The 15,872-nt window shown below is 40.9% G+C and overlaps 1 protein-coding gene across 1 annotated transcript in view; it reads right to left on the bottom strand.

The window, feature by feature from the left end:
* Nucleotides 1-832: 832 nt before the first annotated feature.
* RIT2 (Ras like without CAAX 2) overlaps nt 833-15,872 on the bottom strand; it is a 199,020-nt gene continuing 183,980 nt past the window's right edge. Inside the window, exon 5 of the mRNA XM_068423583.1 lies at nt 833-1,060. Within this exon, the coding sequence (XP_068279684.1) occupies nt 833-1,060 (228 nt within the window). The remainder of the gene's footprint in view (nt 1,061-15,872) is intronic.

Genomic DNA, 15,872 nt, shown 5'->3' with positions numbered 1-15,872 from the left:
CAACCTGATCTAGTTGAAGATGTCCCTGTTCACTGCAGGGGGGTTGGACTAGGTGACCTTTAAAGGTCCCTTCCAACCCAAACTATTCTATGACTCTAATGCTCTGCATGTCTGTAGGACACAGCATCTCATCACAGTGAGTAATGAGTAGAGGAGACAGAACTGTAGCCCTGCAGCCTCCAGACGGCTGGTGCATGACTTGTGCTGTGATTGCTAACTCTTCACGCTAGATGAAAAAGACACAATGAAGATGGGGATCTACAGGGTCAAAATTGGGAGGCCCCAGCATTCCCTTTGGGCCTGGTTCACACACACACATGCGCATGTGTGGGCTGAGCACAGTCTAACCCTAAACCTACATGTGAATGCAAAGCTGAAGGTCAAATCCTGAAGTCCTTAAACAGTCAAAATGTCCATTGAAATCAATGATGTTATTCATTCCTGGAATGATGAAATGATCCATGCATGTAGAGAGGAGGCAATAAGTGCATCCCTTGTCCTAGAGCTGGTGGAAGCTTGTTCTGCCTTGGATGCTGGCTTAAGTCCCAGAATTTGAAAACCAGCCATGGACCACAGGGAAAAAACCCACAGTATTTTCTTCACTTGGATTTGCAGAGAAGGGATGAGAGAGTATACTAAGTGACTTTATCTATAATACAGAGGAGCCACAGGGCAACCATGAATTGGGCCTTTAAGGAGCTACCTCTTCATAAGGGCCAAAGGGAAGGAACTCCAGGACCTGGTCTGGAAGATGCTGTGTCAATGCTGCCTTTTTGAACTGTTACAGGTTACTGTGGTCAGCTCCTGATGAGTGGCTCATGGGGAATTGCCATCAGGTTGTACTTTCTTTTTTTTTCTTCAGGGATCCTTTCAGTTTCCGCCACAGACTATCCTTCCTCTTCATCTTCTTCTCTACCATGGGCAGTGAGGACTCTTTCCTTCGGATTTCCCTCACTAGTCCATGAAAGACATCATCAATGTAGAAGCGGAGGGCAGCTGAAGTCTCAAAAAAGGAGCAGGAGTATTCTCTAGCTAAGCTCATTCCTTCTTCAGTTGAGACCTACAAGGAAAAGAAAAGTCCATAAATATTGCCTATGCACAGAGCGTGAATCAACATGAGAACATGATAGCCCATGTAGTCTGACTTTTTGGATACTACAAATCACTGACCTTTAATTTTACAGAAAAATATTCTAACAGTACCTAACAGAGAAGATTCAAGAGTGAAAGGATCAGACTGAATCCATGAGGTGTTTGAACAGAGCATACTCATAGAATCATAGAATCGTTTTAGTTGGAAAGAACCCTTATGATCATCAAGTGCAACAGTTAATCCGGCACTGCCAAGTGCACCACTAAACCTTGTCCCTAATCACCACACCTACACATCTGTTAAATACCTCCAGCGATGGTGACGTCACCACTTCCCTGAGAAACGTGTTCCAACATTTGATAACCCTTTTGGCAAAGAAATTTTTCCTGATATCCAATCTAAACCTCCCCTGGTGCAACTTGAGGCTGTTTCGTCTCATCCTATCACTTGTTACTTGTGAGAAGAGACCGACACCTGCCTTGCTACAAATTCCTTTCAGGTAGTTGTAGAGAGCGATGAGTTCTCCCCTCAACCTCCTTTTCTCCCTCAACCGCTCCTCATCAGACTTGTGCTCTAGACCCTTCACCAGCTTAGTTGCCCTTCTTTGGACTCTCTCCAGTACCTCGATGTCTTTCTTGTAGTGAGGGGCCCAAAACTGAACACAGTACTGACAATATTCGTGTTCTCAGATATATTATTTCTCTAACACTGATGCATCAGTTTTTCCATGCATTTCCTCTCTTTGGTGCAGTAATCCTGTATAATTTGATAGTGCTGGTACCTTTATTTCATGGACTGGAACAGATGTCCAAAAAGACTTACATAGAATTACGGTCTAGAAAATCCCTGCTCAGCACTAACATAATCCTGGAGGCAATTTGACTCTTTCAGCACACCAGCTTTCATACCTTAAGATTTTTCAGTCACATTAGTTTCTAAGCACGCCTTTAAGTGTTTTGGTCTTGGCAGACCTGTAATCCTATCACTTAGCTTGTGCCTGAGCTGTATGAAGATCCAAGATCAATTGGTTTTTGAGCTCATCTTCCCTAAGTGTCTTCATGTACTTATGGTTCTCAGAAAACGTGGAGGAAATGTGTCTTTGTATTTTGAGGAACTGTAAGGGAAGGAATCACCATGAATCTAGCTGGAACCAAGGCAGCTCTTTTTTTAATTTGCTTAAATTTTGAAACAGGCATCTTATTCTTAAAATTTCCATATTGGTTACTACTCAGCATTTGATCTGCCAGCCTGCTAAATGGAAGGGTGCTCAGCAAGCTGATTAATGTATGGTTTAAATAGTTTAAATGCATATCATAAGGAGTACCACTGCCTACCACTTAAGGTACTTTTTGCACTTCGGGAGCTCATCCAGTAACATGTAGCAAGTCTGCAGAAAAAAAAAGGAGCAAACCCTATGAGTTTCTAAATGTTCAGCTAGCTTTCCAGCCAGTAGACTTTTCTTTTCAGCATTTGAACATAAAACTGAATGAATGAACTGTATGAATGAAATATATGGTGTATATTCTAATTCCAGGTCAGAAACTATAGCCTTTGTTTTTATTTGTATTTGGGTATCATGATTTATTCAAGTAACTTTTCAACCATATCAATAAAAAGGCAAAAAAGTACTTCAAGGCAGCCTTGTGAAAGGCTCCATAATAATCTATGAAAAATCTCAATTGCTACTTTCTACCACAGGAGTGATCTTGTTTTTTTTTTTTTCCTTATTTCTATCTTCATGCCCCCAAAGGGCTATTTGCATTTATTAGGGAAATAATCCCTGATATTTCAAGATACAAACTCTCTCGTACTTACCATGAGTAAAATGCCCCTTATGATAAAGTTATGACATCACTGTGCATTATTTGTACTTGTCTGTAAAGCTGGACACAGTGCGAAACAGAATTTTGGATGAAACAGAAAATCAGTTCATTCCAGCCTGAAGGTAAATCTGCACCAACCATGTACCTGCATAACACAGACAACAGAATTCCTCCCCATCACCTTTGCATTGAGTCATAAACCTTGTAACATTAGTAGGATCATTCCTCCATGTTACAGGTATAATCTTAATTTAATTGAGAATATTGTAAGGGTAAGCAGGGAGGTTGTATGCCAACCTGAATAATACTCACTGACACAATGAAAGATTGTTACTGCTTTCCAACTGCTATAATTGCCAACCTTTAGCAAAAGGAGATGGGTAGCAATATGGTCCTTGTTTTTCTCTGGGCAGCTGTGTAAGCAAAATGTGTGATTCAATATGTCTATTGGGCACCATTGAGAAATTGATTGTCTGGATAGAAGACTATTTTGGTCTATTTTGGACTTTATAATCATTTTTTTCCTTGCTATGCTTTATTTGAGCTGTAGGAGAATTTTTCATTTTATTTTGTTAAAGACACTGCAGTTCTGAGCAAATGATTACACAGAGCTGCAGTTTCAGTGAAGATTTTATACATTCATTACCTAAAAGGAAAAAAATGCACATAAATTGAAACATCCTTATGTTAAAGAATGGTAAGGTTGTAAATATAATTAGGGTGCAAGCACAGCAATACTCAAACATAAAAAATTGCCCTTCCCTTTGCTCCATGATTTTCTAGTCTTTGCCTATCTGATTCCTCCTTCATTCCACTCTTTTTTTTTCTTCTTTTTTTTTTTTTTTTGTCTTTTTTAGGATCAAAGCTATGTTTTCTCCCACCTGCAAGGAATAACAACTGCAGGGAAGACATGTTATGCTCCGTAATGAAACAAGACTGCTAAGAGCTGTGAGAACTGGAGAATACTCAGGAGAAATAGATTGTGCAGAAAAACTTCCTCCTGGTCTCTATGTGGCTGGGGGCTTGTAACTTGGCCAAATTTGGCTGGAGTTCTATTAAAAGCAGTAAAAGTTTGGTTTTGGACTCCAGTTTCCTGCCAAATTCCAGAGACAACATTAAAGTTATTAATGGCGATAGTTCATTTCAGAGCACGGTATTTTTCTTCAATCCTGCCCTCAGGAACTGATTAACTGCTTTAGTGAAATTTTATGAACTAATTCAGCATGAGGAGGACACCTGGCACAAACAATTTCAGGACATTTAGTTGAAGTTTTTTAGCTTCAAGGCTGAAAACAGGCTTCTCTGAAATCTAATGCTGTCATAATTACCACTACTGCTTCCAGCACTAATGAAAATATAGCTATAGTAATTTAATTAATCTGTTTGCTGAAGAAACTGTAAACATAAAGAGATGTCTAGAGGAAAAACACACATTTCTCTTTCAGTTCGTAATTCAGTCAACAGGCTAGACACCTATGGAATAAGAAACAAGGGATAAAGCCCTTGATGAGGTCACTGACGCCCACATAATTCCAAGGATTTACCTTGTTCCCCTATTATTGCCAGAAGAGAAACTATATCATACAAATCCATCCCAGATCTGCACAGCTCAGGGACTTGTTGACAAATTGCATCTTCCACGGGTCTGTATCGGCAGAAGATATGATCTGTCAGCGTGACACGGACAGATGGGTCAGGGAGAGAGGTCATTCTATTGAATATATATCTGGGAAGCAGAGCTTTATATCTCGTCTTTAGAGTAACCCTCTGTGATTGAATCTGGCATTGTTTCCCAGAGTATAATTGTGGTTATATTGATTCCAATTTAGCTCGTTTCTTTGCTGGTAAACCTTAAGAAGGGAATGAAAGTGGAAGACTGGATCAGTGAAGATAATGAAATATGAAAATTTAAGAGCTGGCAGGAGCTTCCTGAGTTTGATCCAAACTTTAAAAACTGGTTGTCTGAGGGGTGTTGGATCAGGACTTAAAGAAACAGGGCATTGAAACTCGCAGTGTAACCAAAGGGCAAGATCCTCAGAAAGACAAGTCCATAAAATGGGAGACAAAACCTCATGAACATGATGTGTGAGGCTCAGGAACACAGTCTTTTCACTTCTTGCTTGCAAAGTGTATGGTTCTGAGTGTCCATTTGGGAGCACGTGACTTGAGATAGAAAATATACCAGTTACAGCAGCATGAGGACTGTGGATAGCACATGGAACTGTAGGCTGAATTTGGGAGTTTTTAATCTCTGGATAGTTCAAGGCAGCTGGAACGCAGCACAGCTTCATACAGACAAGAAGTATCCACTGGCTGCAGACCACATTTTGTAGCATTAAGATTCTGTTTATGGCTCTTGAAAACCTCCCTTGGAAAATTACAAGTGAGATTAAATGCAATGCTGACAGCCTGTGAAAGCCTGTGATGGATGAGCTGCCATCTTTAAGACAGCCAGTTCCCCACTAGGGTCAGCTCCTGCACAACCAAAAGGAGTGCACAAAGCCACTTGAGCTGGATGGTGGGTGTGGAGGCACTGGCAATCATTGGCCTCCATAGGAAGAACATAAAAATATCTGGATCTGAGAAGGAAAGTGCAAAGAAACTAAACAGATCAATAATCTACATATGCCCTTGGACTGTCATTAGCTGGCAAATCTCAGTCAGAATGAGACTGTTTTGTGTTCAGCTTTGTCTCTCCTTTGGTCAAGGCAGTAAAAGAAGCATCCCAAAGTAGACTTCATTGACAGAGATCGTATTAGCAGAGTCAGCAGCATCACCTTGGGTGAGCCAGTGGTGTTCTTCATGCAGGAACAAAATGCATTTCCATTTGTGCATCTTATCCCTGCAACAGCATGATCTACTTGAGATGGCATTTGCAGTTTCCCTCTGTGACTGGGACCTCCATCGAGAGGTCTGGAGGCTGCAGGTGGAGTACTAAGGGTTGCAAGGTTTCTCCTAAACTTTTGTTACAGAGCCTTCCACCCTGGCAGCCCTCATTAACTTTGCAATGGTAAACAGAGTGATAATTCTAGATCCAAAATCTTCACTCTGTGAATGTTTTTCACTGAAGACATGAGATCTTGATCACTAGTGAGAGACAGAAGGGGACACATGTTGCTCAGCGCAGTGCTCTTCTAAATCCCACTGAGGCTAATAGGAAGAATTCCAGTGGTTTTTGATCAAGGTCTGTATTTTTGACAGGCAATAACTTATGTGAGTTGTAAACAAAAGATAGCTATTTAAGAACATAGGGGAAGGGATGCAGCACCTTGAGCAGCCTTGTTTGTACCACAGTAAATAATAAGAAGAGAAGGAAAAGCCACAAGTACTCTGAATGATGTCTGGGAAAGATCCACATCTCTTCCCTTCATCTCTGGTGGTTTTATTGTTTCCCAACAAGTCCCTAACTGCAGAAAACAAGCATCTAGATGCCAGGCTGTATATTAGCACCTGGATATTTTAGAGACAGCCAGGCAACCCAGAAGAATCCACAGAAACATTCACAGCCCTTCCCATCACAGTCCCTTCACTCAGCATATCAGAAGAATCATCATAAGCTTTTGGTACAGGTACAAACCTATAATATGTTACAGGAAAAAAATGGAGAGATCACAGGTATTGGTGGTTTCCTGGGTCTCCAAAAAGCAAATATGCCAAGAGAAAAAGAGAAAAATAATCTTATGGGTCTAGAAAGTGAATGCCATCCCAGAAAACAAAAACCAAAAAATGAGTGTTGCCTAACTGACATGAACAATAATTTTGTTAATCCCAACACTGACCACTGAGTCTATGCTGAAGGCGTTCCTACACAGCACCTGTGAGATTTCTCATTAATGATGAACAGCAACCAGGACTGACCAATTTTTGCTAGTCTTCATTCATCGTTATATGTCTAAGGTACCAGGAAGAAATTAGGTGGTCCCTGGCCACACAGCACTGACAAGCATCAGGAACCTACCCAGTAATCTGGACAGGGACAAGCTCTGTATTTGGATAGATGGGACTGGGTCCAGCAGAGGCTGAGCTGAGTGTTCGTACATTGCCACCTGCCTTTCCTAGAGCCAAAGGCTTTCACTGTAAACATTTGATTCCAGTTTTGAGAAGCATGCAACCCAATCCACTAACCCAAAACCAGATCAATTATACCTATGTCATTTTTGGCAGTTATTTATTTTTTCCTTGGACAAGTGTTGTATCAACAGGCATGGTGGCAGAGACTTTCTACATGCTGGTATAAGGATCTTTCCAAGCGTGAAATGCTATTGTTCAGGTCAAAGCTCAAATACTTGGATACTACAGCAGTGGCTGGGGTTGAAAACCTGAGCAGAACCAGATAAAACAGAAAAATCAATCTTTATGTCTTTTTAAGACAAGCAGCACTGTTGTTATTTGTTCACATAATATTTCTTATGGACTATTTTTTAAAAAGAAGTAAAAAATGTTCCAAGGCCATTTACCCTTCTTCTCTTTCTTCAGATATTTACATTTATAAACTGCCCATCGTATTCTGGCCACTAAACAATGACATCCCTGAAAGGAGGGGAAAAAAACAAGATCAAGTGGAAATCAATTCAGGCTGAAAGAAATGTTGAAGACTATGTTTTGTGAGTAACCAGTGTTTTCTCTTTGTGGCCCAACATTCAATATGACTATGTTTCACGTCTAAACAAATGTACAATAAATGCAAAAGTAAAACAAAAATCATTGGTGTTGAAATCTCCACTTTCCATCTACTTCACTGTCCCAGTTTCACTGGGATAGAATCATAGAATCAATTTTCTGTCATGAAAGCTGCACTTCTGAGAAGACTGTAGCATCTGATACGGTGGGAACACAGTTGATAAGACACACTGGTTTAGCTTGTGGCCAGCCATGGTATGAGAGTTTCCTTCAGTTAGGCAGGTGCTAAAGCTAGGAGAGGTGAAAATCAGGGCAGCTGACCCAGGCTGGCCAACAGAAGTATTCTATGCCATAAACATCACGCTCACTATAAATTGGAAAGTTTGCTGGGGATGGCTCTTCTTCTCAATGACTGCCATCCCTGGAGGGTCTCACCTGTCATTCTGCTCCGAGTCCTGCTCTCCCATTTGTTGTGACCATCACACTTTCACTGGATCTGTGGTGTTTGCAGTGTTTGACATCTGGCGTTCACTGCTGGGAGAGCCCAGCTCGCGACCACTATATGGGCTGAGTATAACTCTGTGTATTTTATATTAGCATTAGTATTAATATTGGTTTTCTTATTTTAGTAAATCAGTTTCCATTTCAACCCATGAGTCTCCTTTCCTTTTCCCAGCTCCTTCTCTCAGCTGGGTAGGGGTCATAAAGTGATAGAACAGCTGGTTATTGTTTAGCCCCAGATGTGGGATAAATGGAAACACTCAACACATACATTCTGCTTTGTTTCAGAATTTTGAATTAATTTTAAAGTGAATTATTGCTCAAAAATATAATGTTGAAACTTTTCCTACTGCAAACATATACATTTTATCCTTTATGTATGATCACATTTGCAAATGTATACACTACGGTTACCAATTTGATTTGGCCAAGATACCACTAGAATTCACAACTAGTTTCTGCTGACACAAACAAGCATTTTTCATTCAACCAAACATGTGCACCTTATTTTTTCCCTCAGTCCCTGGGGAAGCAGACACCTCTTTTCAGCTTTCTGAGCAGTAAACGAGTAACACACTGTAGAAATATGAGAGTATAATTTCATGTCAACACCATTACTCTTAAATCCATTTGGAAGTCTTCAGAAGTAATTAGTTGCACAAACCTTACTCCAGCTTCATGGCAGGCAATTCTGCAGGTTCAGCTTTGCTGGTTCCTAGATTACAAAGCTAGATGAGATACAAGCTGCCATACAATTAATCATTATTGTGAGAGTATTGCAATTAGTTCTGTTCTTCTTTCTCCCCAGAGTTACATGAAAGCTGGTGTCTTATAAGAATTTTACATGTTTTCCTTCCTGCCTTGCCACTCTGTGATACTTTTTACTGGTTTCATACTTAAGAGTTACTTGTGACCAGAATGGGGTCTAGCATGACGAGTTGGGGGGAAGAAGACTGGCCTGGCTGAACAGAGGGCTTTGGCTGGAACTCAGAAAAAGAAAAGATAGTATATGATCTTTGGAAGAAAGGGCAGGCAACTCAGGAGGACTAGAAAGATGTTGTGAGATTATGCAGGAAGAAAGTTAAAAAGGCCAAAGCCCAACTAGAACTTAATCTGGCTACTGCCATAAAAGACAATAACAAGTTCCTATAAGTACATTAGCAACAAAAAGAGGGCCAAGGAGAATCTCCATCCTTTACTGGATGCAGAGGGGAAATATAGTGACAAAGGATGGGGAAAAGGCTGAGATGCTTAATGCCTTCTTTGCTTCAGTCTTTAGTAGTAAAACCAGTTGTTCTCTGGGTACCCAGCTCCCTGAACTGGAAGACAGAGACAGGGAGCAGAATGAAGCCCCCATAATCCAAAGGGAAATTGTTAACGACCTCCTACACCACTTAGACATACACAAGTCTATGGGGCTGGATGGGATACACCCGAGGGTACTGAGAGAGCTGGCACAAGTGCTCACCAAGACACTTTCCATCATTTATCAGCAGTCCTGGCTAACCAGGGAGCTCCCAGGTGACTGAAAGTTAGCAAATGTGACACCCATCTACAAGAAGGGCCAGAAGGAGGATCTGGGAAACTACAGGCCTGTCAGTCTGACCTCAGTGCCAGGGAAGGTTATGGAGCAGATCTTCTCAAGTGCCATCATGCAGCATATACAGGACAACCACGTGATCAGGCCCAGTCAGCATGGGTTTATGAAATACAGGTGCTGCTTGACTAACCTCATCTTCTTCCATGACAAAATGACCCGTTTACTGGATGAGGAAAAGGCTGTGGATGTTGTCTATCTAGACTTTAGTAAAGCCTTTGACACCGTTTCCCATGGCATTCTCCTGGAGAAACTAGCTGCTCATGGCTTGGACGTGATTACACTTCGCTGGGATAAAAACTGGCTGGATGGCCAGGCCCAAAGAATTGTGGTGAATGGAGTTAAATACAGTTGGTGGCTGGTCACAAGTGGTGTTCCCCAGGGCTCAATACTGGGGCCAGTTCTGTTCAATATCTTATCAATGATCTGGACGAGGGGATTGAGTGAACGCTCAGCAAGTTCACATATGACACCAAGCTGGGCAAGAGTGTTGATCTGCTTGAGGGTGGCAATGTTCTGCAGAGGGATCTCGACAGGTCGGATAGATGGGCGGAGGCCAACTGTATGAGGTTCAACAAGGCTCTGTGTCCTGTCCTGCATTTGGGTCACAACAACCCCATGCAACGCTACAGGCTTGGGGAAGAGTGGCTGGAAAGCTGCCTGGCGGAAAAGGACCTGGGGGTGTTGGTCGATGGCTGGCCAAATATAAGCCAGCAGTGTGCCCATGTGGCCAAGAAGACCAACAGCAACCTGGCTTGTGTCAGAAATAGTGTGGCCAGCAGGACTAGGGAAGTGATCGTCCCCCTGCACTCGGCACTGGTGAGGTCGCACCTTGAATACTGTGTTCAGTTTTTGGCCCCTCGCTACAAGAAAGACATTGAGGTGTTGGAGAGAGTCCAGAGAAGGGCAATGAAGCTGGTGAAGGGACTGGAGCACAAGTGTGATGAGGAGCAGCTGAGGGAACTGGGGTTGTTTAGTCTGAAGAAAAGGAGGCTGAGGGGAGACGTTATAGCTCTCTACAGCTACCTGAAAGGAGGTTGTAGCAATGTGTGTGTCAGTCTCTTCTCCCAAGTAACAAGCAATAGGATGAGATGAAACGGCCTCAAGTTGCGCCAAGGGAGGTTTAGATTAGATATTAGGAAAAATTTCTTTACCGAAAGGGTTATCAAGCATTGAAACAGGGTTCCCAGGGAAGTGGTGGAGTCACCATCCCTGGAGGTATTTAAAAGACATGTAGATGTGGTGCTCAAGTTTAGTGGTGGACTTGGCAGTGTTAGGTTTATGGTTGGACTCAACGATCTTAAAGGTCTTTTCCAATGTAAATAATTCTGTGATTCTACGATTCTATGAATGGCCATGGGGGTCGACAGGATTAGCAGACTGGGACAAGGAGAAGATGTGGTCTTGCTGTGTGAGCTTATGCCCTGTCAGAATGGATGGCATGGACATATCACATGGCACAGTACTACACACCTCACATCCTCAGCTGTTCCAACTCCCAAAGGTAGTTGCGTTACAGAGGCTCAGATATTCTTTCCCTTCCCCTCGTAACCTGGCCTTTACATGTGGACTGGAAGGAAAATGCAGCAGAAAATAATAGGATTGCCTGGGGCTTCTGTGATGAGATCTGTGGCTTAGTTTTAGGGGATGGAGCATCGAGAGTGCGTGATTGTAAAACTGATTTACTCATTTTTTTAAAGGAAAAATTTGTAATAGTCTTGTGAAAAATTAAATTTCTAGAAACAAAAAATGAGAGATCCATTAGTCCCAAATTATGCAATTCTCCCTAAGGAGGGACATGAAATACAGCTTAAACTCTCTGTTCTGAGCCAGGAAGAATCACACTCTCATTCAAATCAAGGGAACTGCAAATTGTTGAGGGTTGGGAAAGTAATCTGGTGAAGCATCACCAAACACTTGTTATACTTTTCACTGTTGACCACTGTTAGATTAGACTGACATTTCCTCTGACCTGCAGTGGTTATTGCTACGCTCTGATATGAAAACTCTAAGCTATGAGTAGCTATTTCACTAAATGCATGTCTCACATTTTTTCAGACAAAAAGATTCTAGATCCAATGTTATTTCACACTTGCATAATTTCTGGAGATTTTTAGCATCTTTTGTGATGGAGATTACTGCCTAGCACTGATTTATGTCTAGTCTTTCTCTCCCTTTCGGAATTTTTTTTTTCCACACTTTGGATCCACAATATCCTTGTAACACGGGAGCTCTGCCTCCAGGTCATTTCATTCCTGCTTTGGGCAAATGTTTTGACTAAAGAGAAATGTTCTCCATGCAGTTGCCTAGTTGCAAAACAAGTGAAACACATGAGGCTCCTAGGTCTATTGTTTCCACCTTGTGATAAGGTTACTTCATTATTTCACAGAGGTAATGCTAAATAATTAAATCAACATCTCATTTCAAGTAAAAATCACTGTGGAATCAGAGTGCTGTCTATAGGCTAGATTCTGAACTCGTTCTTCTCTACTACAGACTGTATTCTTACGGCTTTATCTTGTCAAAAGCAAGACTGATGAGTGTATTAAAGCATCTTTATACCAGGAAATGTTTCTAGCAAGATGGCCTCAGGATCTGACTGAATTGGATACTCAAAGCCACATGATCTTGCATCAGTCAGCAATAGCTCTGGGTCTAATTTGAAGGAAATGTGGAAATGTTAAATCCTTAGCATCAGTCTTCAAGATGAACCAGTACGGGTCAATTGCTCAAAGCATTTTTCAGAGATCTGACAATTTTCTAAATTGTCCATCATCTTTAAAGGTACTTTGATTGCAACACTCAGCTGAAGACAGAGATGGTCATAAGAGGGCTGCAAAAAGCAGATGTTTCTACATCAGTTCGGCTTGGAACACTCACAAGAGGAGACCAGATTGATGTAGGGAAAAAAAGTAGGAATTGCAGTTTTAAGTTCACAAGAATGGAAAATCTTTTCAATTGTTTGTAAGCAATAATATAAAAATCTATTATCATCTGCTAACAACAGATGGTTATTAAAAAATTTACATGTAAAAGAAGCTGCAAATGTACCTTTTAGACTTTTTAAGCAAATAGAACGTTAGTAGTATTGAACTCATACTTTAGCACTGAAAGTGATTCCTATTGCTTTGTGAGCACATCCAGCCCCCATATTTTTTATCTATCTATAGACAGATGTAGGCTATTTTTACTTCTGCGTTAGACATTAAAATTCCACTAGTCACTTGAATTCAGTTCTTCATTAGGACTCAGGCACGAAGCAGACTGGGTACTGAGTAAATCCCCTTAGTACCCAGTAAACTATGCAAATTTATTTGTCATCATATTGCTTTGAAGATGGGAGTAACACAGCCCTGAACAGAAATATTTTGTCCTGAAAACCGTCCACTGACACGAGAAGATAAGAAAACAGAGCAGGAGTCAGTGAGGAGGGCAGAACAGAATGCTGCTTTAAGTGTGCTGTTTTCCACAGTTGTCTGCTGAAGATTGGGAAATGTGATACAAGAAATTTGAAGAATATCAGAAAGAAATCTAGAGAGCTAAATAGAAGAGAAGGAAGAGGCAGAAACAGCTGTGTATTTGTGTCTGTTTGTACATACAATCACAAAGAACTGTAAATGAAGTAAAAAAATCCCACACAACCAAACAAAAATATTGGTGATTCACACAACTGAAATAATCTTTCGAGCCAAAGTATCCAAAGCTTGTGTTCAGTTAAAAGTGTCATTTTTAGACATATGAACATACTACTGTAATTAAGCTCTGAAAGTTCCCTTTATGCTTAAGCCAAATATGAGTTTCCACACTAGAATAAAAAGGTCACAAAAAAATATCTGTTCCAAATGCAGTAAATAGTTTTGTGTGTCCTGATACTACACATTGTTTCACACTATGTGGAGCGCAATGCACATATATTCTGGCATACATTTTTCACATCTAACCATACTCCCAGACACAGCTTGCAGGCAGATAGATAACACCATGTTAAGTTCCTAGTAGTGAAAAGAAAATTGCAACAAATCTCTCCCTTCTCCCTCCATCTCCGTGCAATTGTCACCTGCTGGGATTCACGGATACTTTTCAGGCTGCTGAAGTGCGTATTCGACAGAAGGGAGGCAGGGGAAGAATTTGTAATGGATTTATAGAGATTTGGACTGCAATGGAATAATTTACTATTCTTTTTCAGAAGTTGTTTTCTGAAGTAAGCAAGTGTTACAAATGTATGAGGTATAAAAGTGTCTTATGCAGAACTTACAGAACAATGTTTCACTTCTCCACCTTTCCCTTGGGTTGCTTTTCAAAGAAAAAGTTAGTCAATGCAATAAGAGGGGAATGTTATATCAGGAAATGGGGGTGGTGAACTGTTGGTTTTTTTTTTCCTGGAACATGCAATTAATTTTGAGTGTTTAGTAATGTTGAAGTTTATTGAGAAGGTTTGTCAAACAATCTCATTAAGGGAACTACTTGCACAGTATCTTTATTAAACTAATGACATTGATCTTCCCCACGTCAATATTAGTTCAGGCAAAATATTACATTTTTGCAGAATGTGAATTGACTGAAAAAAAATCATGGGAGCTTCGCTGGACTCTTGCTTTTCAGCTCCTTCCTAATGTGCTGAAAGAAGAGCTCATGAGTGAACAAAGGGTCTTCTTTTGGTCACAGGAACATTGAAAGAGAGAGGCCCATGACACAGTAAACTTAAAATGGCAATGACAGCTGCATAAGGAGTATCCACTTAGCTCCATCATGTGATGTGATCAGTCAGCATGGACAATACATAATAAAATATTGAGTATGAGGAACTGCATGTGAAGGGGATAACAATGAGAAATGAATGTGCTGAGGGAGAAAAATTAAAAATCTTAAATGACCAGTGGGTAGGAAGAGCTGTAAGAATGCATTTAGCTAATTAGACATAACAAGCTCTCTTATTGCCTGCTAACCTCACTCAAATTACCTCACTTTTGCTGCAGGCTAAGAACATGCACTCGGATAGTTTCCGTGGTAACTTGTTCATACATCTGTGGTTAGCTTGTCCTGTTGGCAAGCTTCCTATTTGGTGGGCAGTTTCTTTGGATAACCCTTCTGTATTTGCTGCCTGTGGGCTTTGATTTTTGCTCAGAAGACCGAGCAGCTTAAAGTAAGCAAAGTCACAGCAAACAGCTAGCAGAATCTTAACTTTGTTGAATATAGCCCCAAACTCTTTTGCATACATCCCCAAGATGTCTTGGGTACTTTACTAAGAGAAACTTCAGGAATGATGACGCTCAAGGATTAATCAGTAGAGTTTTTTTCTAGAATCTCTGTTTTTGACTGAGAAACCAAACGTGTTAGCTGGAATGCTAGTTCATATTTATTGCCACAAAGGGAAGGAAACAGTGAGACAAGAAGAGAAAAGCAGAAGGGTGAAGGTGGAAAGATGGTGAAGGGGAGGAAGACAGATTATATCTTTATTATGCTTACTTGGGGATAGAATGAGAAAACAGACTCTTAACAAACTGAAAGGTAGAAACTCGTTTCTAGAAGCATCTGTTTAACCTCCTCTATCCATAATGTATCCATCCAATTGTGCAGCTGTTTTTTTTATGTGCAAAAGATGCTGTATTAGTACACCGTGGGAGCCCAAATTGTGATTACAGCTGATAAACTCATATTCTTATCCAGTGCAATAGACATTTGAGTCCTCCACTAATAAAACTGTAGCTCAGTTTACCTAGCAGCATGTGTGAACGTGCGTCTGCACACATAATCACACACCCCCCCCAAATGCTACTGGGATCAGATTGAGCCTCTCCAATATACCTGGCAGAAAAGCTTGGGCTTACAGCAAAACTTGGATATGGATGCTGACAAAACACTGCTCTAAAGAGTCCCTTTGGTACTGGGAGACATTCAGCATCAGCTCCTCTGTAGATTAGAGCTGTTTTCTGACATTTATTTGTTTCCCGTGTTTCAGTCAGCTAGCTAGTTCAAACCTGCAGTCTGGCCAGACTCTGGAAAAGGCACTGAAAAGGTGAAAAGACAGCGTGTGTAGTGCAGATGCCACAAGCCAGGCTGTCTTCCTGCCTTTTCTAAAGGTTTTCCAGAAATTCTTAGAGAAAAAATAGTGGGTCATAACCTGGAGTAGCAGCAGCCAGGTGAACTGCTGCTTCTGCGTCCTCCCAGACAGAAAAGATTGAAAACGAAGGACAGGAAATAGATAACATAAGTTACGATAAATACATAAATAATACTA

The sequence above is a fragment of the Nyctibius grandis genome, chromosome Z, assembly GCF_013368605.1.
Source record: "Nyctibius grandis isolate bNycGra1 chromosome Z, bNycGra1.pri, whole genome shotgun sequence".
In the NCBI taxonomy this organism is placed as follows: domain Eukaryota; kingdom Metazoa; phylum Chordata; class Aves; order Nyctibiiformes; family Nyctibiidae; genus Nyctibius; species Nyctibius grandis.
Note: the sequence above shows the minus strand (reverse complement) of the source record. Positions and strands in the feature narration are given on the sequence as shown.